Source organism: Zootoca vivipara, chromosome 13, assembly GCF_965207765.1.
Source record: "Zootoca vivipara chromosome 13, rZooViv2.hap1.1, whole genome shotgun sequence".
Lineage (NCBI taxonomy): Eukaryota > Metazoa > Chordata > Lepidosauria > Squamata > Lacertidae > Zootoca > Zootoca vivipara.
Window position 1 is genome coordinate 35,875,093 of NC_142596.1, and position 26,441 is coordinate 35,901,533.

Below are 26,441 nucleotides of genomic sequence, written 5' to 3' on the forward strand. Positions count from 1 at the left end.
TGCTGTTTGCAGTGGAGATGGGGTAGCAGTCTTTCCATAAAGGAAATGCTTGTTTAGGAAACACTTGTTTCTGGCAAGCAGAGGCAAGCTAATTCTACTATTTTGGAGGGGTGTAGCTTCGTTACAGCTGCATGTGACTGGACTTTAAAATGCTTACTTCTTTCCTCTGGGAAGTACTTTAAAACAGATTAGAAGTACAAAATGAAGTTCTGTATCCTAACAGCAGTACGCACCAGAAGAACAAGGTAGCATTGGGTACCTTGTAGACAGAATGTTTGGGAAATTAAAATTAAACTCTTGTATCTAGTCTAAATTGTCGCTCCCCTTCTTATTTATTGATTTATAACTCAGTGCATCAGAAACTGAGGAATAAATGTGACACGATTGCTTAATTTCAGGGTCATGGGTTCGAGCCCCATGTTGGGCAGAAGATTTCTGCATTGCAAGGAATTTGACTAAATAACCCTTCTGACTCTACAGTTCTGTTATTCTTCAAAAAGCCACAAATTCACCACTCACTCACGATATCAAGCCTTCAACTACTGAGAGTTGCTGGATTCTAGGACTGTACAGTAGTTCTGTTCTTTTGCAATCTTTGAGAAGACATTTCTGAAAAATGAACAATGTGGAGGTGACAAGGAAAACCTACACCTGCTATATATTGTCCTCATGAACTCTTGGGAAGGGACAGAAGGCATGCCCCAGATGAAATGAGGCATTCTGCAATAGTGGCTTTTCTAGGAACTAGCAGCCCTGTGGTTCATTGATAAAGGAGCCAGCTGTTCTTCCTGCTGGCCTTGGCACTTTCTCTCACAAATGCACCCACACCCACACATCGTTGTCATTCTGTAGGAAGCTGCCAGGGATGTGGGTTTTCTGGGGGGGGAAATCCTACGCAAATTTGGGTGATTTGCATTTAAAAAAATTACATTGAACATTTTTGTGACACCCTGCAGAGTGGTCTAGTTTTAGCACAGAGTCATAGAATTGTAGAGTTGGAAGGGAACCCTGAGGGTCATCTAGTTCAACCCCCTGCAATACAGGTATCTCAACTAGATACTGCATACGTTAGGTGAGAGGGTATGTAAGAGTGCACACATTCATGAAAATATTATATAAACATGTATATGTTAGGCCAAATTGCTTGCAAATGTTTTATTTAGTAAACAAAACTAAACATTTTGAAATGGTCAAACTTTCCATTTTGCAGTTGACATCCGTTCATTGTTACTAAACATCAGCAGTTGCTTGTAGGGAAACATATGTTTGGCTATGTGGATGATTGTGTTGTTTTGTGTTGTGTTATTTTGGGGCTACTTTGAGACCATGATCCTTGTAAAATGGCTGTACCTACTAAGAACTTCTAGGTAAGGGTTGGTTACAATTTTTTAAAAAATGAATCTGAATTTGGGATGAGAGGAAGGCCTGTTTTATATCACCTTGAATTTCTACTACTTGTTTTCTCTTTGGACTCCATGAATAATATCTAGATCAAGGTTTAGACATAACTGTGTGTTTTGCATGAACCTTCCTGAGTCTCTGGCATATAATCTGATGTTTGCCATTAATTGCATTGGTTACACAACTCTGCACCCATATTTTATATAGATGATGACTTTTGAAAAAGAGATCCAAGAAGACAAAAAGTTCATATTTAGAGTATTTCAAGCAGCAGATATCTAATTTGGTTGTGGTTGTTAGTGTACCTAGAGTGAGACATGCAAAAAAAGATAAGGTAAAGGTAAAGGGACCCCTGACCATTAGGTCCAGTCGTGAACGATTCTGGAGTTGTGGCGCTCATCTTGCTTTACTGGCCAAGGGAGCCACTGTACAGCTTCTGGGTCATGTGGCCAGCATGACTAAGCCACTTTCTGGCAAACCAGAGCAGTGCACAGAAACACTGTTTACCTTCCCGCTGGAGTGGTACTATTTATCTATTTGCACTTTGACATGCTTTCACAAACTCATCCCTGTCGGTCGCGTGGATTCGAACCGCCGACCTTCTGATCGGCAAGCCTTATGCTCTGTGGTTTAGACCACAGCGCCACCCGGGTCCCAAAAAAGATAAGAGGATGCTTTTTATTGAACCATTTTAAAATGATGGCATAATAAAACAAGCTTGGGTTAATTGAAAATATGTAGATGATGTAGTGGGAGGAACCGCATAGTAGATACAGAAGTTTGGATAAGGCTGATGACTAAAGACAAGCCTGATGTAAGCAGCATTAGCCAAAACTTTTCAGAGTGGCTGGGGAAATCCAGCCAGATGGGCGGGGTATAAATAATATATTATTATTATTATAAAATATAACTGGGATGTCCTTTACTACTTTCTTGTTAAGACCAGACTTCATAGCCCACAGCATACATTCATACAGTGGAGTTAAGGCTAAAATTTGCCCCAAAGAAGATCAAAGTCAGCCAGAATTCAAAGCCCATGCATATTAACTTAGACGTTCATAGAACAGTCCAAAGAATGGGTGGTTTTGTGGAATTATTTCTCACTTTCTCCAATATCCAATATCTACCTCCTGTGCTGTGTTCTGCTTGCCTTTCACCACAATTTGCTGTTAGGTGACCTTAGCTGTGCTGTCTGTGCTGCTGTCTGAACCAGAGTGTTGCTATGGGAGCATATAAGAGCCTTGGGTCAACCAGTTCAGGAAAGCATCATTGAGTTGGATAAGTTTTAAGTGGCTGGCCATAAAAGGGAGGAATCTGAGGTTCCATTTGCTTGCTTTACCTGCCAGCTTGTGGGAGGAATACTTAGGGGTGGTCTGATACAAAGAAGAGTAGCAAAGGGACTAATTGGATATAGACTGATGTGGTTTATGCCACTCAGAGTCAAATTTGGTTCTTCCACAGCATAATGGGTTGACCCCTTTGCCCTACCCCACCCCCCAACAAAACCCAGTGGCTTGAGTTATAGAGATGAAGTTGACCTCATTCACTTTGATCTTGTACTGTTCTGGATATTTGGATTTTCTGCTTCCTTTGCTTCTCCCAGAGTAGCAAGTGTTGTTTTGCTAGGATGAACTTTTTCTTCCATTGCAGTGAGTCAGGCATCCCCATACTCGGCCCTCCAGATGTTTTGGTACTACAACTCCCATCATCCCTAGCTAACAGGACCAGTGGTCGGGGATGATGTAGTCCCAAATTGTAGTCCCAAAGCATCTGGAGGGCCGAGTTTGGGGATGCCTGCAGTGAGTTTTCATGCCACCAGTCATTAGTTGGAAGCTAGGGCTCTTTGTCCTTCATCCTGCAACCACCCAACTCTAATCTGCTCATCTTGGCTGTCACAGAAGCAAGCAGAGTCTTCCAGAGCTTTCTGAATCCGATTCACAAGTGAACCAGGAACTAATCAAGTATGATGGGCACTAACTGGTTTTATTTGTTTGATCCCTGTGGGGAAGTGGTTTTCTGTAGGAACTTGGCATCCAGTCTTGGATGGAGATGTGTGAAAATATAGTATAGAAAGGGAGAAGTTGGTTGCTGGGCCCATGGTTGCAAAGCCTGCTTACATTTTATGTTACTGCCAGGGCCGTCTCAAGCATGTCGGGCGCCCTGGCGCCGTGGTGTGGAGATCGTTCTGGCGCCCCTGCCCCGGTGGGTGGGCGCAGCACGGCTTCCACACGGCGACCCCCTGCCGGCCCCGCGCCACCCAGCCTACCCCTAGAGCCAGCTCTGGTTACTGCTAAATGAATTCTCATGGAACTGACTGGTTCCCCTCCTGGTGGTGATCTTCCCTCTCACAGGAGGATTTGTGGTCATTGTTCTGCTCACACCTAGCACTGCTACTCGTTGGTGGTGGTCAGGGTGGATTTGATTTAAATCAAACTGATTTAAATCACGATTTAAATCACGATTTAAATCACTAGTCAGTAAGGCTTGATTTAAATCATAGTTTTCTACATAAAGACTAATTCTTGCTGGTATAACTTTAATATGCAAGTAGATGAAGATTTTTAGAATAACAACTTTTCATATTAGTTTTTTATCCCCAGTTTAATAGGTTAATCATTCATATTTGGACAACTTTACTGTTGTACTTAGGAAGGAGAAAAATAATCATTACCTTAATAATAACAATTTAAATAGATTTATTCAACTGAAACAATAACATTACAGCATATGTTATTTGCTTAAACAAACATCCATGTTTGTTAACTAATTTGGCTAAACAAAAACAATATATATATATTTTAAGAAACTTAGACTGTCAGCCCAGCCTACACATGAAAAACTTAAATACTGTCCACTCCAAACAATCAGAAACATATTGTTTCTATTCTATTCACTGAACTTCTTGAAACTTAGCACTGAAGGGGTTGTTTCTGTATTCATAGGTTTGTAGAACAATAGGATTAAGGTCTTTTTCTCAACTCTGTTCATGTTATAACATTTTTGCTGGGAAGAAGAGGCATGTGATCTCTGTTGAGTCAAATTCAGTTTTGAGAACTGCAAAAGTAAACCAAGCACCTGTGATAATATCTTGTAGGCAGAGAAACTGCCCAATAATCTTACAAAAACCTCTGAAAGAGCATGACATTGTGGATGGATTAATGGAATTTATTTACCCCAAAAATTAAACATATACAACCTTATTCTAATAATTAAAAAAACTTAATCTTTATTTCATGATGGAATAACCTTTGGGTGGTAATATATTTTCCTCAAAAAGCATTTTATTTAAAAAAATCCAATTTAAATAAAAAAAATCGATTTAAATCAAAAAAATCCGATTTAAATAAAAAAAATCCGATTTTTTTGATTTTTTTAAAAAAATCATTGATTTTTATCCACCCTGGTGGTGGTAACAGTTTGCTCACTAACCAGTTTCTGTTGTTGTTATCACTGATTGTTGTTGTTGTTATCACAAGGATTGGAGAGAGCTGGGTTCTAATTCCCAGTCAATGATGACGCTCACCATAAGAAAGTCACTTTTGCTCTCTCGACCTAATCTATGTCACTGTGTTGTTGTGAGAATAAAGTTGGGGGGGGGGACATGCATGCTGCTCTGAGCTCCATGCAAGAATGGCATAAACATGTAATAAAAGGAATACCAGCGGAATTTCAGCCAATTGCACTTGGTTGTTTTTGGAGATGTATTTGGGATTTTTTGCCCTATTTTCTTTATTTTTGTAATACACTGTTTGAGTCTTAATGAAGTAACACTCCTCTATGTTGTATTCAGCCCATAGTACTTAGGATTTCTCTCTCTCTGTGTGAGAGAAATTACCAATATGAAAATCCTTCTCTTGCTTTTGTGAGAGATGGTGTCCTTGTGGTAGGTGGAGCCTTCTGTTCCATTTTGTATGCATATGGTAGTTCTTAATTAAATTGTCACCTTCCTCTGTCTAAAGTTAACCTTACCTCTGTGCCAGCTTGAGACCGGCCCTCTCAGAGATATCAACTGTCTGAAATCTAGGACAGCAAGTAGGAAATTATAACATAGTGAACGATTTGAGTTGGGAGATGACAGCAATATTGAAACACTGGGATCAGAAACGAGGTTTCTTTATATTAACTACCTCATAAAGTATATTTTAAAACAAGTTGTTGTTGGCGGCATCCGTCTGTCTCGTACAGAGTATAGCTTTGTACACAATATATGGACATAAACAGAACTGTGAACCAGTGTGGTCCAGTAAGTAGTCCAGAAAGAAGTAGGTTCAATTCCTGATCAGTTATTCTCAGTCTCACTACTATTTATGTAAATTTGGGATATTCATTACCTACTTCATACATATGTTGAGGCAAAAGTAAAGCATTTGTGCCTTTTTAAGGATGTAGAGCAGTTTTACAATAATTACGATGGGCAGCATGACTTATATGAATCTTGGCATCTTCCTTGCAAATAGACAAGACAAACTACTGTCATATTTGTAGTTTTGAGTTTTCCAAAGACCATTTGATAACAAATTCTGAGGAAGAATAATGCCTGATCTTATGAGATCACCTGCTGTGTGAGGGTGTTAATGGAGACTGGGGATTTTGGCTCTGCGAGGCTGGGTGATCTTATGTGTGTATGTGTAGCCTAACACTAGGAATGTGAAGGATTCCTTTGGGGAAAAAACTATATTTGCCTCCCATGTATTTCATTTATTTACATTTCCCCCAAAATATATCTTGAGCAGGTTTTGAAAGCTAATTGGGCTCAATGAATTTCTAAAGAGTGTTCCATGATTGTGGGATACGAAATACCTTTTTATGTGCCACGTCTGTCCTCAAAGGAGAGCAGCACATATGTGTAATAAATATCCACATGTGATATTTAAATGGCAGTCGGTGTGTGTGTGTGTGTGTGTGTGTGTGTGAGAGAGAGAGAGAGAGAGAGAGAGAGAGAGAAAGAAAGAAAGAAAGAAAGAGAGAGAGAGATTGTTGAAAATGTAAAGAGATGATGACAAATTCCCATGTAGACATGCAGCAGGATAAAGTGGAAGGATGGGCTGTGCCACTTAAGACTGCAATTACGGGAATGACATGTCCGAATGTTTTCCTACATTGCAAATACCCTGTGCCTAGAAAACAAGTAAAGTGTGCAAAGGGGTGGTTAGAATCTTTCTCCCTGATGCGTTAGCTTCTTACTTGCAAAGATTTTTAACAAAACGAACACAGGCCAGCATTAAAGAAACTTTCAGTCAGAATTGGTGCTGCCCATTCTGCTGCCTCAGTCTCACCTCATTCTGCTGCATGTGTTGATGCAGCCACTGCTGCTTTTCATCTAGACTAGTATCTGTTCCTTGTCGTCGTCATCATCCCCCCACAAGAGAATTTGGTGTATTACTCTTCCAAAAACTGGCTTGCGTTGCGAATGAGAAGCCTGTTTATTTCTTCTCAGGCTGCCTGTTTGTATAGCTGGTGCCCCAAGCTATTTTCTCATACATAACTTCATAAACAGACTTATTGGCAACACTGTGCTGCTTTAGAACAAGACACACCTTTTACTGCTGTGTTGGCTTTCCTTATCTTCCTTATTGATGTATGTTCATCATGTTGCCCTCTAAACTTTAGCACTATGAATGCTGATGACGAGTGCACCTGAGATGAACCAGGAACACACATATATTGACTTAGAATTTTATTTTATTCTATTTGCATTTCTGATTATAGATCATACTGGATTCTGGAGATTTGGAAAAGGTATAGCGTTAATGATTTTAGCAAGTTAGATTTAATTTACCTTTACTCTTGTTGGTGAATTAAAGTGAGAAAGGGGAAAAACAACATATTTGAATTTCTGCAAGTCTGTTTTCATCTGTAGCTTCTCAGCTATGAAATATTTCCCTCAGTTTTGTACAAGACTTTGTCCTAGGAAATAACACCTTTCTGTCCCTGGCTTGGGGTCATAGTCCAAAGTGTCACTTTTATGATTGATCACATTTTGGTCCACTCTTTCTTCAAGCAGCAGAAGTTTCATTTTAACATCACAAACAACTGCTTGAGATAGGCTATCTTGAGGAACAGATGCCAGCCCAAGGCTACTTAGTTTCATGGTCTAGTTGGAATTTAGACCCTGGTCTGTCTCTCTATTCTAGTCTGTATTTGAGGCATAGTTCTTACTGAGATAGTAACCTTGTGTCTGGGCTGGATCACTTTAGACTGGACGGGGTGTGTGTTGTTGCATGACTGATTGCTCCAGCATTCATAAATACTCCTGCAAATAGAAAGCCAACATGCCACGGGGAAGGATTCTGCCAAATCTTTCTCCATAGCATATTAGTTTTCTATGTACAGAGGATGTGCAGTCTGAAACGGTGTAGCCCAGAGACAGTGTTACTACCTCAGTGAAAAGTGGAAACTCTAACTTGCCTCCTTTAGAGAGAAGCTGTATTTGCTGCAAGTGAAGGTTTGCCTTTCATTCGTACTGCCTTTTTATTTTATTTTATTTTTTTAAAAATATACTACAGTCCAGAATAAAATAATGTGCTAAAAAAGTAATAAAATACACAAAAGAAGTAAAATATATACTTCTTTTAAATATAAAATATATGAGGAAATATATGAGGAAGAATATAAAATATATGAGGAAGAATATAAAATATATGAGGAAAACTGGTTTCCTACTGCAGTATCTTGTGTAAAAGAAAGAAAGAAAGAAAGAAAGAAAGGGTGTAGTAGTCATAGATATCCCTTAACATTGCAAGGCCAAATCTGGAGTCAGATTCACTGATACTTGGCTTCATTGTTTGTTGGCTTGTTAGTTGTGTTTTTGCCCTGGCTGCTCTTGGCAGTGTACTGTACAGAGTTCCTGAATGCTGGATCATGGGCAACCCAGTGCAGCAGATATTGTAGGGAGACTGTGCCTGGCTCTTAGTCATGTTTATCTCTTGGCTGCAAATGTGCAATAGCAACAATGCTGCTCTGAACAGACTGGCACAGCCTCAGATGGGGAGGTCTGTAGCTTACCCAATCAGCACCCAGTTGTAGCAGATGAGAGCTGTGCTGTTATTGCAGGAGAAGTGCACCAAGACTGAACTGTATCAAGGAACCGACTAAGCTTGCCTGTCTTCAGGGTTATTGACAACAATGTTGTCATTGTTTGACAACAATATGAAGAAATGAACAAAGTGGAGTAGCTGCCATAACTTTGTTTTCTCAGTCCAGATATTATATAAAACTATACATTCAACCATACCTCATCTAAATACTGGCTTGCTGTTGTTGTTGTTGTTTAGTCGTTTAGTCGTGTCCGACTCTTCGTGACCCCATGGACCATAGCACGCCAGGCACTCCTGTCTTGCACTGCCTCCCGCAGTTTGGTCAAACTCATGTTCGTAGCTTCGAGAACACTGTCCAACCATCTTGTCCTCTGACGTCCCCTTCTCCTAGTGCCCTCCATCTTTCCCAACATCAGGGTCTTTTCCAAGGATTCTTCTCTTCTCATGAGGTGGCCAAAGTATTGGAGCCTCAGCTTCACGATCTGTCCTTCCAGGGAGCACTCAGGGCTGATTTCCTTAAGAATGGATAGGTTTGATCTTCTTGCAGTCCATGGGACTCTCAAGAGTCTCCTCCAGCACCATAATTCAAAAGCATCAATTCTTCGGCGATCAGCCTTCTTTATGGTCCAGCTCTCACTTCCATACATCACTACTGGGAAAACCATAGCTTTAACTATACGGACCTTTGTCGGCAAGGTGATGTCTCTGCTTTTTAAGATGCTGTCTAGGTTTGTCATTGCTTTTCTCCCAAGAAGCAGGCGTCTTTTAATTTCGTGACTGCTGTCACCATCTGCAGTGATCAAGGAGCCCAAGAAGGTAAAATCTCTCACTGCCTCCATTTCTTCCCCTTCTATTTGCCAGGAGGTGATGGGACCAGTGGCCATGATCTTGGTTTTTTTGATGTTGAGCTTCAGACCATATTTTGCGCTCTCCTCTTTCACCCTCATTAAAAGGTTCTTTAATTCCTCCTCGCTTTCTGCCATCAAGGTTGTGTCATCTGCATATCTGAGGTTGTTGATATTTCTTCCGGCAATCTTAATTCCGGCTTGGGATTCATCTAGTCCAGCCTTTCGCATGATGAATTCTGCATATAAGTTAAATAAGCAGGGAGACAATATACAACCTTGTCGTACTCCTTTCCCAATTTTGAACCAATCAGTTGTTCCATATCCAGTTCTAACTGTAGCTTCTTGTCCCACATAGAGATTTCTCAGGAGACAGATGAGGTGATCAGGCACTCCCATTTCTTTAAGAACTTGCCATAGTTTGCTGTGGTCGACACAGTCAAAGGCTTTTGCATAGTCAATGAAGCAGAAGTAGATGTTTTTCTGGAACTCTCTAGCTTTCTCCATAATCCAGCGCATGTTTGCTATTTGGTCTCTGGTTCCTCTGCCCTTTCGAAATCCAGCTTGCACTTCTGGGAGTTCTCGGTCCACATACTGCCTAAGCCTGCCTTGTAGAATTTTAAGCATAACCTTGCTAGCGTGTGAAATGAGCGCAATTGTGCGGTAGTTGGAGCATTCTTTGGCACTGCCCTTCTTTGGAATTGGGATGTAGACTGATCTTCTCCAATCCTCTGGCCATTGCTGAGTTTTCCATACTTGCTGGCATATTGGGTGTAGCACCTTAACAGCACCATCTTTTAAAATTTTAAATAGTTCAGCTGGAATATCATCACTTCCACTGGCCTTGTTATTAGCAGTGCTTTCTAAGGCCCATTTGACTTCACTCTCCAAGATGTCTGGCTCAAGGTCAGCAACCACACTACCTGGGGTGTACGAGACATCCATATCTTTCTGGTATAATTCCTCTGTGTATTCTTGCCACCTCTTCTTGATGTCTTCTGCTTCTGTTAGGTCCTTACCACTTTTGTCCTTGATTATGGTAATCTTTGTACGAAATGTTCCTTTCATATCTCCAATTTTCTTGAACAGATCTCTGGTTTTCCCCATTCTATTGTTTTCCTCTATTTCTTTGCATTGCTCATTTAAGAAGACCCTCTTGTCTCTCCTTGCTGTTTTTTGGAAATCTGCATTCAGTTTCCTGTATCTTTCCCTATCTCCCTTGCATTTTGCTTGCCTCCTCTCCTCCGCTATTTGTAAGGCCTCGTTGGACAGCCATTTTGCTTTCTTGCATTTCCTTTTCCTTGGGATGGTTTTCGTTGCTGCCTCCTGTATAATGTTACGAGCCTCCATCCATAGTTCTTCAGGCACTCTGTCCACCAAATCTAAATCCTTAAACCTGTTCCTCACTTCCACTGTGTATTCATAAGGGATTTGATTCAGATTGTATCTTACTGGCCCAGTGGTTTTTCCTACTTTCTTCAGTTTAAGCTGGAATTTTGCTATAAGAAGCTGATGATCTGAGTTACAGTCAGCTCCAGGTCTTGTTTTTGCTGATTGTATAGAGCTTCTCCATCTTTGGCTGCAGAGAATATAATCAATCTGATTTCGATGCTGCCCATTTGGTGATATCCATGTGTAGAGTCGTCTCTTGTGTTGTTGGAAGAGAGTGTTTGTGATGACCAGCTTGTTCTCTTGACAGAACTCTATTAGCCTTTGCCCTGCTTCATTTTGAACTCCAAGGCCAAACTTGCCAGTTGTTCCTTTTATCTCTTGATTCCCTACTTTAGCATTCCAATCCCCTGTAATGAGAAGAACATCCTTCTTTGGTGTCATTTCTAGAAGGTGTTGTAGGTCTTCATAGAATTGGTCAATTTCACTTTCTTCAGCACCGGTAGTTGGTGCATAAACTTGGATTACTGTGATGTTAAAAGGTCTGCCTTGGATTCGTATCGAGATCATTCTGTCATTTTTGAGATTGCATCCCATTACAGCTTTTGCCACTCTTTTGTTGACTATGAGGGCCACTCCATTTCTGCTACAGGATTCTTGCCCACAGTAGTAGATATGATAGTCATCCGAACTGAATTCGCCCATTCCCTTCCATTTTAGTTCACTGATGCCCAGGATGTCGATATTTATTCTTGTCATCTCATTTTTGACCACATCCAGCTTACCTCCACTCATGGTTCTTACATTCCAGGTTCCTATGCAATATTTTTCTTTACAGCATCGGACTTTCCTTTCGCTTCCAGGCATATCCGCAACTGAGCGTCCTTTCGGCTTTGGCCCAGCCGCTTCATCAGCTCTGAATCTACTTGTACTTGTCCTCCGCTCTTCCTCAGTAGCATGTTGGACGCCTTCCGACCTGAGGGGCTCATCTTCCAGCGTCATAACTTTTATATGCCTGTTGTCTTTGTCCATGGAGTTTTCTTGGCAGGGATACTGGAGTGGCTTGCCAGTTCCTTCTCCAGGTGGATCACGTTTAGTCAAAACTCTCCACTATGACCTGTCCATCTTGGGTGGCCCTGCATGGCATAGCTCATAGCTTCTCTGAGTTATTCAAGCCCCTTCGCCACGACAAGGCATTGATCCATGAAGGGGCTTGCTAGCCTATTTCAAATATGGTTTGTGGTTCAGAGTTGCTGCCTTATTCACAGATCATTGCTGCATTTGAATGCAAGGTTCGATCGTGGTTCAGTGGAAGTGGAAGCCACCTGGGCATTAGGTGTCATGTAATTTAATTCATGGTTTTGATGAACTCATGAACCTATATGAGTTATATGGTCAAAGTAGGACTCACATGGTGCCATTTTGTATATGTCTGCTCATTTCAGTGGGACCAACTTCTTTGCAGGTATGTATAGGCTTGCAGCCTGAGATGGATCTTAAAGTTTGTAATAGCATAGTACGCAGGGCCAAGTTGCTTTCTTTTGTGCGAAGATTTCTCCTAACAAGACTTCTCCTGTCAAGCCTTGGTAGCATTTAATAGCATACCCCTACTGCATAGATTAAAGCTTTCAATCATATAATGCATCTGGTTTCAACAACTTAAGAAACATTTATGGCTATGGAGCTGATTTTATGGCTATTTCTTCTGCAGATCAGGTGAAACAGTGAAGGTGTGTCATAAGGGACAGGAGCAAAAAACTCTAGAAGTTGAGATTTTTAGATTATGAAATGCTTGTAGAGGCTGTGTAGAGTGGGGAACCAATTTTCTAATGCAGGCTGCATTCTGGCAGGTAGTCACACCAGAGCTAAAAGTGTGCAAGCTGTCACTTTTTCTTTCCAACACCTTCTTTTCTCTCTCTCTCCTTTTAAGGCACAGTTCACTCTTGTCAAAGTTCTGAACTGAACACTTGCTGAGAGCTTCTTCCCCACCATCAGCCCAACTGTTTTGACTCTTCCCTCTATTTTCCTCCCTTGCTCCTCTCCTCTAGGCTTCCTCCACCTGCATGAAATTAGGCCAAGGGCTGAATGTAACCCTTGAGCTGCAGGTGGGGAACCCCTGCTAAATAGCATGGCCATGGATGGTTTTATTTCCTCTTCTTTGTGTGTGCATGTGTGGGAGCTGCTTAAATTGTTGCTGGGTAGCTAATGAGCCAAACCATGCCAGCCCACACACACTTTTTGTTAACAGCACACTAAAATAAGAAAATCCCTGCACAGTTGGCTAATAAACTAGAAAATATGAGGTGCCCTGATGCCCCTCATTGGAATAATGTTAATTGGCTTAGTAGAGCACAGGCTTCTACAGTATTTATTTATTTTGTTGTTGTTAAAATTATGTATTGGGTTCTGTTTAATCACTGGCAGCTTGCTTAGCTCTCAGAATGAACTTCCAGCTTCTAAATTGGTAGCAAAAGTGTTTTTCTATAGGTGTTAATAAGAATTTCCTTTTTTGTTTTATTGCATGTTGGTTTAGATAGGAATAGAAATATAAGAAGCCGCTGTATACCGAGACAGACCATTGGTTCGCCAAGCTCAGTATTACCTACTCTGACTGGCAGCAGGGTTTTTTGGCGGGAGTTTCTCCCAACCCTCTCCTTAGTCATCACAGACTGAATATGGGATTTCCTGCACTCAAGGCAAATTTTCTGCTATTGAGCTATGGTCCTTCCTCAGAAACCCAACATAAGCAGGAACAGTCCTGCTTAGTATCAGATGCAATCCTCAGGCTCTTAGCTTGAGGAAATCTGAAAGCTTTATTCAAGAAATCAGAACAAGGTCTCAGCATTAGCTCAAAGTACAGGATACAGTATTCATAAGGCTTCAACAGACCTCTAGGTTGAATGACAAGGCGATAGCTAAGACCTCCTGCTCTACTTTCTAAAGAGAAGGCAGGATCAAGTCATTCATGTGGTTCTCATTCCAAGCAAGAAAACTAAGAGTGTTTTTTATTTTCATACGTGCTGTACGCCCATGATCCAATCTGATTTGGACACTGCCCTGGAATTATTTTTGCAGTGTCTCTTTCTAGTCACTTTTAACAGTTCTAGTTAACTTGTGGGTGGTGAGTTGGTGCTTGCAGAAGTTTCAGGAGCCTTTTATTTACCTCCTCTGTGCTTGAGAGCTTGCTGTTTTTTATGTTTGAAACAAAAGTTCTAACTCAACTGACCTTGGTGCTGATCAGCTTTTGAATACAAAACACTTCACTTTTGTGATTCTGTCTGTGTTGAAGATGATTGCCACTCCTCCAGAATGTTTGTGAAATGTAAGTGTTGTTAACGCAGTACTGTATTGACAATCCCGCCCCCCCTTGAGAATATAGTATCTAGTTCCTCAAAGAATCCTTAAATGCTACTAGCAATTGGCAGGGCATCTAAGGGTGTGTGTGCTTTGAAGTTCTCCAGTTCAGCTTCCTCTGGTCTTTCAGGTTATCACCTAAAAATTCTTATTGCAATTGTGGTTAAATTTATCTTCTAAAAAATATGCTCCCTACCATTCACCACGGATCACTGTGTGGATTACAACATTATTATATTGCTTTAATAATGTTGGAATTGGCAATATATTACAAATAAAACTATCATGTAAAAACTGAACATTATTAACAGTAAATACAAACAGACTTAAAAGCAGCAGTGCTGCTAAAATAGTCAGTAAAACAGGTTAGAAGCCATTAGGTGTCTGGGCAAACACAAATGTTTTCACCTAGCTCATAAAAGATACTAAGTCAGCAGTAGTTGAATGGATGTCAGGCGGGAGTTCCTTTGATGAGGTGACACCACCAAAAAGGCCCTATCCCTGGTAAGCACCCACCTAATCTCAGAAGGTGGGGCATTCCACAAAGGTTTCAACAACAGACTTATCCAGGAGCAGGTAGGCCTTCAGTTTTGGGATTTTTAAACTGGAACCAGCATTTATGAATTATGTCCTCATAAAGGACATTGCAGTAACCTAATCTGGATGTTATCAGAGCATGAATGACTTGTGCCCATTTGAGTTCAGGGTACTTCTGTCCCTTGGTAAATGTTGCAAACTTTTCTTGCGTGCTTGAACAGAGCAACCATCACCTCTTCTTGAAAGCTGAGTATTGCAGTGGGCCTTTTTCTGGGCTGCCTTAGTGAAAATGTTTGTTGGTGTGTTCTGGAAATTAAACCCAAGGAACTAGGCCATTTGCTCTGGGAATCATGTTCCTTGGGAATATTGGGAACTGTCAGTTTAATTCTGCATTTGACTGGACATGACTCTCCACTGAAAGCATCTGCTACCTGATTTTTCCAACTAGGGATGCCTGGGAGATTGAACTTGGGACCTTCTGCGTGTAAAGCAGGTGCTCTACCACTGAGATTTGGTCCTTCTCTGTATTCTCTGAAATATGTGGAGACAGACTGCTGTTGCACAATCAGTAGTGAAGGAAAGGCATTCTGTACATGCAAACAGAAAGTTAACGTTCGTTCCTTGGAACACTGTGGAGTATATATTGTAAAGCAGTGGTCCTCAATCCCCGGGCCACAGACCGGTACTGGTCCGTGGATCAATTGGTACCGGGCCACCCAAGGAACATTAAATACAATTAAATTAAAATTATTAAATCAAAACAATCTAAATAAAATATAAACAATCAACGTTCCCCCCCTCAGCGGGCCACCAAACAATCAACGTCCCCCCCTCAGCGGGCCGCAGTAAAATGATCAAACGTTGACTGGTCCGCGGCGATAAAAAGGTTGGGGAGCACTGTTGTAAAGGATATTGTAGAGTTGGAAAAATTCAGAAAAGGGGAGCCAAAATGATCACGAGGGTTGAGCATCTCCCCCTGTGAGGAAAGGTTACAGCATTTGGGGCTTTTTATTTTAGAGATAAGGTGGGTAAAATATGACATTATAAAGCTGTATAGAATTGTGTATGACATGGAGGACTTGGATAGAGGGAATTTTTCCTCCCTCTCTCATGACTGTAGTATTTGTGGACATCCAATGAAAAATAATGTTGGAAGATTCAGGATGGACAAAAGAAAGTACTTCTTAATTAAATGGTTAAATTTGCTCCCACAAGATGCATTCATGGCCAGTAACTCTCCAATGTTGAGGAACTTCCGGGTACCAGATGCTGGAAATTGCAGGAGGGGAGAGTGCTGTTTTACTCAGATCCAACTGGCAGGCTTCCCATAGGCTTTGTGGTGGCCACTGGTCTGATCCAGTAAAGTTTTTCTTATTCTCTTATGTTCTTGATTGGCTTTGGTACCGAACGTGTGCACTCAGGGCAAGTCCTTGTGGTGCCTGGTCCCTAAGGTAGAAAAGATGGGTACCCTTGGACAGTTAGGGATTGGGCAAAGTATTTACTTGGCTCATCCTACTGGTTTTGCCTCTGCAAATACAGACTCCCAGCTTTGGCTAACAACTGCCCCAGGGTTGTACGCAGCTGCTTTAGACCAGTGGGATGCCCCACCCCCTTGGCACGCATTGTGAAAGGCACACTCGTCTCTCTTTACTTGGGAACATCTCGTCTTGGAGGCTACAGGATAAGCAAACTCTGTGATCTACGTATTTACCTCACAGGTGCTCTTAATCAGTACCGGTGTAGAGAAGAGCAGAATAAGACCTGCCGTACTGCCTGCTTGTTACCGCTTTGATTTGTAATCAGTGATGAGTGTGTGGTAACGGAGACCAAAGGGCTGGCTGCTGCTTCCGCCTTGGTCTGAAGAGGGGACTTCAGTGGCAGCAATCAAGTGTGTTCCTCTTGTGGATGCTCTTTTGGGTCTAGGAAATAAGAAGAGCCCCTTGCATGGATGGGACTGGAGAGCTTCCCTGTCTGTCTCCTTTCTCCTAATCTGTTGTAAGTGCTTGTGGGGGGGAAGGAAGGGAGGGAGGAAATGGTTCAGAGAATAGGAAGGAGTAAATTGCTTCATAATAGATCAGTTTATTTGTTCTAGAAACGCTCTTGCAGGCATAATTAACTTTAACACTTGAAACGTAGTAATTATGCATTAAAACCACAAAAGGAAGCAAAATAGGTGCTTAACTATTTGTTTCTATTAGTTAAATCCCCTATTTGTCTTTTTCCATTGTTGCTGCAGCATTGGGTCTCCCAAATTAGATTAACTCAAGCAGTGATTTATTTAGTTATATTGGTTCCCCACACCCTAATGCAGAGATATTCTTTAGATGTGTGTTTTCTGCAGTTCCCATTATTGCTTGTTAAATATTTAGCAAATCTTATTTTTGCCACTTCATGTCTTTGTGTGGCCTCCCCTCTGGTCCCCATGAATTTTGCAGGCCACTGAACCCAATACTTTGAATAATGCTCAGCACTGTTCTAGGTGTTTTTCATCTTCACAGCCCTGTGCAAACAATAAATCAACACACAAACTGCAGTGAGACAGGCATATAATTACTTAGAACCTATATTACTTTACCTGTTGGTTTTATTTTGGCAGAGGATAGATTGCGATTAAAACATCACCAGGATGCACACACAGCCCTAGGCTTTTGTTCTCAAGCAGGTACAGATTCTTTATACTTCAGAAACGATGGGAAGTTTACTTCCCTGGTAAATTATATGAGTCTTTGTGTGTCTACACACATCCCTAAAAGTGTAAAGTGTGAATATGGCAAACATGTCCTATACTACACTTCTTAGGGAAATGAGGTTAGCTGTGACTTCACGTTCCATGGCAAATCTTGGTTTTCTCCAGCGTAATGTGTGAAATGACCTTGGGTATATGTTTTGATTGATCAAACAGTGGGTTAATTGTTGGTTTTGAACTGGTTTTGAACTTGTTCAGTTTTAAACTTGCTGTGTAATCTTAGCCCTGTCTCTCATCCTAGCCAACCTTGCAGTGTGGTTGTAAGGATCAATGGGGCCAATCCGTGGTTTTGCTGCCCTGAGCTCCTTGGGGAAAGGTCAGGATATAAATGTGGGAAGAAATCAATGATCCAGAAAAGCATAGTGTTTCAGTATCAGTGCTGCAGGCAAGTGGTTTCTCCCACCACCACCACTTTTTCTTTTCTAGTCTCTCTCTGGGGCCTGTAAAACCATGTTGTGAGTCAATGTAGACCTTACAATTTCTCGCAACTCAGTTCTTTTGACCTCTGTTTCTTGCCCTTGGAGGCAAGAGTTGAGATTCCTCCAGTGAGACTGTATTTTTTATTTAATCATCTCCAACACTTTTTCAGACTTTGTGGCCTGTTATAACAAAGTTTGGGAAACCTCTAGACAGTGTAACTCTCAAACCTGGAGTGCATTATGCTTTTGACTAGATGAAGCAGATTTCCTGGAGCACATGGCCTGAAAAGTAGTCCTGTATTACTGAACGGTATTTGAGACTTGCAGCTTAGCTGGGTTATCCTGTACTGTACCTACTATTTATAGATTGCTCTTCCTGCACCCAGCTCTCATCTCTTTGCAGAGCTTTTCTCAGCAATGTTAAAGCAGGTTGTTCCCCTTCTGTCCTGCAGTACACTCGCATGCTCAGCAATGGATTCTTACTTTCTTTTTAAGGGAGAGAAATAAGCAGCAATGCATTTTGTTGCTTGCATACTTGCTGGTCTGTCAGGCAGTGTATGTCTCAGTTAGCCAAATCTGCAGAGCTTATCTTTTATGTACAGCAAGATGGGTGCATTTCTTGGTCTTTCTAGCTCAGGCAAGAGTGCTGAGAGATTTGTGAAAGTGTTGGTTTTGAACTATTTTTGAATGGTATAGCACTATTCTAGAAAGGCTTTAACCATTGTTTGAGCCACTACCTCTTGCTTGTTGTTGGTGCAAGTTGGGTTTCCACACACTATATCCTTTTTATTATTTTGAGCGTCAGGAGGAAAAACTCATTTTGGTCCCTGGTATATCTTTGTCCATGGTTGCCCTGCTATCCAGTAGGGTACATAAAATTTCTTAATGGGGTTCCATGGTGGCGGTGGGGTAGAATATGTGAAGGCTAACTGGTGCATCAGGACTTCTTAAAGTGTTGACACTCTAAGCTCCTCAAGCAGTTGCAAACTGCATCTGCACACAACCAGTCCCTGCTCTTTTCAATTTTCTTGCTTGTTCTAGGAGACCGGGGGGGGGGGGGAGTTGGTTGCAGCAGGAAGGAGAGACTACCTGGACTCTTCAGCAGCCCATCTCAACTGCCTCTTCCCCCCCCCCCTTCTCTCCAGCTTCCTCTTCAGCCTCAGAGTCTGAACTGCTCTCTGCCACAGCCTCTTCCTGCTCACTAAACCACTTCTCCCTCTGACCACTCATCATCATCAGATGATGCCTCCCACCTCTCCTCTGCATTCAGCAGTCCTTGTCTAGAGAGGTGCCATTTGGACATCCCTTCAGGAAGCAAATGTCTTGGGTTGGCACTGTCTTCATCTTTTAGTGCAATGGGACAAAAAGAAATAATTTTGAAACATCAATTCATTATCAGTAGCGCCTTTGTGGGAGAACTCTTTTCCTCCATGTGGTAACAGGAGTCTAAGGGACTGCTGTAGATTCTAGGTGCTCATTCACACAAAAAATAATTTTTATCAACCCCTTTCATTGCAAAGAGACGCTATTGCTTGAACATTTCTCTTATTTATAGCTCATTTCTTACCACAGCTCATTTGTGCCTCTCTCTCTAAATCCTGGTGGGAAACTGAATAAGCTCAACAGTGGCATTTTTTCTTCTCTTCCTCATTTCTTTATTTATACTGTACTAATTGTTGGCTTGCTCTTTTCCCTTCCAACACAAATCTTGACACTAAAGGTTTTCTCCCCCGCCCCCACATAAGAAAAGGCACCTGCCTATTCTCACATACCTATTTAATCCCTGATGCTGTCCTTATTTTCAGAAAGTTTGACTCACTAAGGTGTGAGTCAGGAAAATGGAAGCAATGTGGGCCTGCTTGAAATGCTTACTTATGTGGCTAAGCTAGATGGTTGGTGGCAGTGTTAGACATTAGCCAGGCACCAGGCATGTTTTGCTACTGGTGCAGGTCCAATTGTGAACATGTGGAGATCTCTGGATGCCTGGTTGGCGACTGACATCACCATCTGGCAGGCCTCTCCAGCTTTCTTAAGCAGATAATCAGGAGGGCTTATTTATTGCATTAATCTCCGACCTTTTTCCTCCAAGGAGTACATGGTTCACCCCATTCCTTCATCACTCAGTAGGTGTTTGAACCCTGATCTCCCAGGCCCTAGTCTGACACACTAACCACTACACCACGCTGGCTTCATAGAGTACTTCTGCTATGGGGCAGCTCTATAAATTAAGTAGGTAAATAAATATGAGAAAAGCAAAATGTCACTTAGAGAAGGGTCAGAAGTATTTTCCTTGAAGCTTGAATTTGTTTTCTACTGGATTATTTTATTTGGTAATTTAATGTGTTGTAAACCGCTTTGATATTTTCCCTTTAAAATATAAAGCAGTATAGAAATTAACAACAACAACAACAACAAATTTCACTGGAGAAAAGTGCCCGCACATTCTGTTGCAGCAACCATAACCTCAGTTTAAGGTGCCATTTGGCGATTAGCTTATATATCTTGAGTTTCTAACACTGGTTGGTGGCAAACCTGGATACAGGAATTTGGGCTGCTGCTGCAAAGCAAGTCGTGTGTATGTTGATGCCACCAAATTTCCAAGCGGCCATGGAGAAGTAGTAACACTGAACTTCAGTGGTGGCTGCTAGAGGTTTGAGAAGCCACTGAATCTGCTGAAGGTTTTCTGCACTTTTCCAACTCCTTTCAGCTTCCTGCCTGACTCTTAAATACATGTGCAAATCTGAGATTGTTAAAGTGAATCCAGATGTTCTGCCTGTTAGCCATGAGCCAGCCAAGCTGGTCCATACAACTCTCGGAAGGGAAGGAAGGAAGCAGCAGATGGAGTGCACTCTCTTCCATGATGCTGTTGTGCTTCCTTCCATCCATCCATGGTGGTGAAAGGACAGGTCAAACCATTATTTTTTTCAGCATGGTCAAGCTTCATCTTCCATTTGGGTCGGCTCATGAGCAACAAGCTCATCCTGCCTATGGGGAATATGTGCTGCATAGGATGAGTGGTGTAGCAGGCATGAATTATTGAGATTGAGTCTTGCTATATGCATGTGCATTTTACAGTGGTACCTCGGTTTGTCTGTACTTAAACTGAAGTGTACTTAACCTGAAGCGAACTTTCCCATTGAAAGTAATGGAAAGTGGATTAATCCGTTCCAGATGGGTTTGCCAGACCTCCTTATATTTATACTAGAGTACCAGACCTCCTTATATTTGTATTGGCTACCCCAGTGGTTTTCAAACTTTATTCTTTCAGGAAACATTTTCCAAATTGTCTTGGTCTGCTGAGGAACCACAGTACATCTACCCCTGAGTGTTTCAGAGGATTCTGGGAGTGGGGGTGGGGTTTCTTTTGGGGGTGTGTTTGTCTCTTCCATTCACACTGAGTAGGCTTGCTAAGCGCCATGTGAGTTTGCCCACCATTTGCTTGCTACTGTGCTCTTTTTCAGGGAGGTTTGTCTGCTATTACTGACCTTCCCACTGAGTTTCCCCTGTATACATCTAAGAAATCTCAGGTTTCCCCAGAACACAGTTTGAAAACCACTGGGCTACCCTGTTCCCACATGCATACGGAAGGAAGAATGGTTAAACTGGCCAACAGAACTTGGGAATAGGCCCTTTATATTATGTAGCCAAAGTAGCACCGTCCATTCTCTTCCTCCGACCCATCACACATTTAAGTTTGTATAGACTGGCTTCCTTTGAATGAAGTGTGCCATGTTAGTAGGCTAGCTAGGGCACCACGTCTGTTATTAACAGGCTTTTAGAAATGTCACTTCATTGGTTTAAATCATACCTTATTTCTTTCTTTCTCTCTCTCTCCTCTCCCTTTCCTCTTGTTTTGTGTTCTTTTTCTTTTTTCAATCAGCACCAGCTTTCCTTTCTCCAGTGTTGGGAACTTTTACGCCAGTCCATGCTGCAACTCCTCACCCTTGCGGGCCGACTGCTCATGCCTCTGGCTTGGACCTAACCTATAAATCTTGGCCCAGCCAGGGTTGAGGGGAGCTATGGGCAGCTCAGCTTCATTGCTGGCCGCCGAGACGGAGTCGGACCATGGTTTCACTGGCTCAACCTACCCAGGGCATCTGGCTGCAAGTTGGTATAGGAGTAGCCACAGTGGCCCTGTATGGGAAAGTGCCCTTATAACACGGCAGCATCAGCACGTGAATCACCGGGCACGAAGGTAAGAAAGCAAGGGAAAGAGCTTGATCTCATACCTCTCAGCTCGGTTTGAAACCTAGGATTGTATACCTTGGAGTCTTGTAAGCTCTAGCCATGGTCCAGTTGAAGCCACACCAAAATTTCCACTAACTTCATCTTAGCTAGCTTTGAATAATTGTATCACCAAGAAGCAAAACCTATCTTTTGTTCATTGACCCATATCCATGACGTCATTTCCCCCCAAAGCAAAAAATAAATAATTCCTTTTAACATTGAGACGGTGGGGCAACTGAATTAATAACGTCACATCCTCAACTTGCTGCTTTCACAGACACAAAAACTGCAAGTTGTGTGGAGCGTTTTGACACCTACCCTCCTGTACTGAAGTAGTCATTAGCTGAAATCTTAGTAAAGCCTACCCTGAAGGGGAATTTATCCACATCAATTAAGTCAATTTTTCAGTTCATGGGCAGGGAACTAATTCTTGCCTCTTAGGTTTCAGATCCCCATTTTCTCTAGCATACAACCCAGACTCCAGCCACTGACCTGAAGGACCCTGTGTTAGAGAACACCTTCTCCAGGTCTAGATTTGGATAATGCCACCTGTCGTAGCCAAGGCTAACAGATTTTATCTTCAAATTGGAAAGGATATACTTAAAAGGTCCCCATAAACTACTAATATCTAGAGGTGTTGTTTTCATGACAAATGTCCCTGACAAGGCAGAATTGTGGAGAGTTACTGGTAACTCTTAAGATTTAACCCTTTGTGAAACCTACTAATCAAACCGCTGACGAATAATAATTAAAAAATGCTTGTTCACCTCATCACTCCCTCCAATGAAGGTTTGCCTTCATGGTTAGGGACTTTTTTTAGGTTGAAAGGTATGTCGAAAGCATCTAACAGTGTGCTGCCCGGGGAGCCTTGGCTGTTAAAAGCTGCCGTGTTGTGTATGCTAAGAATATTGGAGCCTCTGATTAATGCTTGCTTTTTATAGCTTTTCTTCCTGCTTGTTGAATGACTGTGTGCCTTCCTTAGCTTGTATGGAGACTGCCATCTGTTTAAAAACAGCAGCTTGCTTCTGTCCCTGAGTTGCTTGGGTTGAAAAACATTTGTTTTATGCTGTGTGTGTATGCCTCATGCCTGTTGCTTGTGGCCTCTTGCCTGTTGATACCAACTCCAAGGATTTTGCTGCTTGCATCTTCTCTAGAACAGGCTTGGAGGAGTGTATGTGGCAAATTAATCCCACAGTTTTGCACTTTACAGCTTGGTCTTGAATTTCCTGCCAGTGTTTCAGTGGTTGCAACTCTGGCATGTTTTGTATCATGTAACCAGCATGTTGGTAATATTAAGAGGAAGTTTTGTATAACTGCTGATAGTTCCCTAATACGTGCCTTTTGTATTGCTTTCCTTTTTGACTGAGCTTTTAAAACTTCCTGTGATGAAGAGGAAGAAGAAGGACACAGATGAAGTGACAAGTCCTACAGAAATACACTTTTGAATACTGAGAACTGAGATGGGAAAAGCATAGAGTATAGCCAACAGGATAGCAAATAGCAATAAGTTTTAGCAAGAATCCAGGAGTTTTGTCCTCTGTTTGTACAACCACTTCGGATTCTATGGGTAGCTTCTGCTAGCAATTTCAAATATCGAGTTTTGTGTGCTTAAAAACTTGTATGCTGACGTAGGGCATTGTGGGACACTGCAATTTTTATTTAATACTGCTACCTGCTTGGCTTTGACAGTGGCAACAGTGTGATTGCTGCCTATAAATGCAAGACTAGTTTACTTGTGGGTGAGGTGTTTTGCACAACTGCTGGGGAGAGAAAAAGCTGCTTTGTCTAACTAGTGTATCAAAGCAGAACTATTGATGTAACATGAATTTTGCATGCATCCTACATGCACAAGTTACGGCCAACTATCACAGGGAGGTTTAATTGATTCTTAGCCTTCATGATGGCTTGCTTGTTCATTTATTATGATTTGATCTTGCCCTTCTTTGGAGTTCAGGATCATGGTGGACACAGTGTGCCGTATTGTTTTCATAGAGAGCCAGTGTGATGGTGTGGCTTGAGTGTCAAGCTAGGAGCATGGAGACCCAGGTTTAGTTCCCAACTCTGCCATAAAGCTCACTGGGTGAATTTGGAACAGTCCATGTCTTCATAGTGTAGCTGAGAAAATAAATAAGTCAGGGGGGAAATGGTTTCTCTCCTCATTGTTTGAAAATATGGCATCTATTTGTTCCTTCTCTTCAGTACTAGTTGGAATACACAAATTCCTTGTGAGGCTGGAGATCAGTTTTAGGGGGCAATAGGTGCGGAGTCATTAGAAGTCAGTTTGGGCAATATTAGCTTGTAGTTGGAAGTTAAGTACTCATTTTCCAAAGTTAAGTTCCATATTCAGGTGGTAGAATATCATTTTTCAATTGATGGTGTATATATTTATGTTTTAAATTAAAATCACAAATAATTGGGTGAGTTCAGTTTGCATTGCAAGGCAGCTGAGATGGTGGTATGGAGTACTTCTTTATGACTTGATCGAGATCTATAAGCAATCACTCAAGCATTAAAAAACCAAGCAGAAGCAGTTTTCCTTTCAACTTTTTTTAACCTGGCTTTTGAATTTTGTGCAGTCAGTCTGAGGCCAGAGATATACTTGGCTATTCCTGTGAATCTCTTATGATTCAGGCCACCCCCAGGAGTTATTCTGCAAGTCTAGAAAGTACATTTCTAATCATTGTTTTTCCAAGGATTCATTAGAACAGTGTTGTGCAGTGATTTCCAGGCAGAGCTTGATAAGGGAGAAGATATTCTCCATTTTGTGTTAGACTAGGATAATGCAGACGGCCTTTAAACAGTTGGGAGGCATCTTGCTTGAGCACAGAGACTGCACTGGAAGCCAATCATGAGCCAGGGGGCAATAGCTAATTTGCATACTTATTGCTACATCATTTGCATGGATGTGGCATTATCCTTGGCCCCTCTGTTGGGGCACTGTGTTGCTCAGCTGATACGGCTCATCCAAAACATGGACTGAGACTAGAAGTGCTTGCTAAAAGATGTTTTCCTGTAGACAGAACACTGTCTATTTAACTTAGTCTACAGTAGAAGATGCCTCTTATTCATTGCGGTGTTTTCCTGTCACTAGTCTGAGGCACTCTGAGCAGCATATGTGGTGTTATATCTCTCCCCTTTTAGACTTTGGTGGAAATGCCCAAGCTCCACCTTTAAATGGTTTTGTTTGAAATTCTGCATGCAGGCAAAAAGAGGTCTCTTTCAGAAAATAATGTTTTGGAATATGTGGGTATATATTTAATCCCCTATCTCAAGAACAGACACTCTCAGTAGGCTGTGGACTCTCCTTCATTGGAGGTTTTAAAGCAGAGGTTGGCCGGCCATCTGTCATGGATGCTTTAGTTGAGATTCCTGCATTGCAGGGCATTGGACTAGATGACCCTCGGGGAATCCTTTCCAACTCTACAATTCTATGATTCTATGAAAATGAGGGGATGCCCATACTGAGGGGTTGTGGTGGTCTTAAGTGATGATTTTCCACTGGTTCCTGTGAGCTGTAATACTCCTTCTATGACACCAGGTTGCTTTTGGCTGTCTCTGTTGGCTAGTGGAGTCTTCATGTCAAAGAGAAGTGCAAGACTCTTCAAATATTTTCTTGGCTGTTTGCTTTGATACCATTATGAATGTTAAATGTAAACATTGGAGAAGTGGAGTCTCTTTAGCGTTCTGACATCTCTTGGTTTGGGGCAGTGATTCCTACATTGGTATGCCAAAGTTCATTGGTATGCCATGGGAAGACTAAAGAGTACATGGAACAAAATAAGACATCATGTTGGATGCAGCCACCACTGGGCCCCTCAAGGTGAGGAGCCTCTGTGCAGCACTGGTTTCCCTGATGCAGCCTGTGCTGCAGCTCATGGGCATGTGAACATCCTCCAGTTTTAATTCAGAAAGAACCAAGCACCTGTGCTCCAGGTATAAAATTAAGTAGAATGTTGAGTCAGAAGTAGTCCCTTTCTTGTACTCCCATTCTGAAACTGATATGTTCACACATGAAATACACATGAAATACTTGAATTGCCTACTGAAAAATCTCATTAAATAGATGTAAAATAAATCATCACCAGAGTCAAACAGTGCAATGAACTTGGTCACCTATTGTGTTCTCCCAGTTTTTAACCTTTAGTAGCCTTAGTCTTAAAACCTCTGGAACCATAAGAGCCATAAACTGTTTTTAAAAAATTGTCGTTCTCATTCTGCTCTGCTCTATTTTAAAAAGCTCTCCTGTTGGTGAGAGGCACTATTTCCATGTTTTTCATTTCAGCCACCTTGGCTCTGGTACTCTTCATGCATGGCTAAATATCCGGCTTCTATAAAGGTGCTTTATTCTTTATTCTCTCTGAGCAAATTGTTTTGCACCTTCGTCTGACTTTTAATCTGTTTATTTTAAATAGCATGAAGCCAGGTACGTGCTCCAAGTCAGGTAGGGCCCTTGTGGAACCCATCAGGAATATGTGTTTCCCTCCCT

The 26,441-nt window shown here is 41.7% G+C and overlaps 1 protein-coding gene across 2 annotated transcripts in view; it reads left to right on the top strand.

Moving 5' to 3' along the window:
* The window catches only part of CAPN15 (calpain 15), a 92,331-nt gene that overhangs the window by 10,231 nt on the left and 55,659 nt on the right, over nt 1-26,441 (top strand). The window contains exon 1 of one of the 2 annotated variants that reach the window (XM_088657021.1): nt 21,615-21,923. The exons of the other annotated variant lie outside the window; for it this stretch is intronic. Coding sequence (XP_088513147.1) covers nt 21,748-21,923 — 176 coding nt within the window. The 5' untranslated portion in view covers nt 21,615-21,747. Of the gene's footprint in view, nt 1-21,614; nt 21,924-26,441 lie in introns of those variants that run through there. 2 annotated transcript variants of the gene reach the window in all.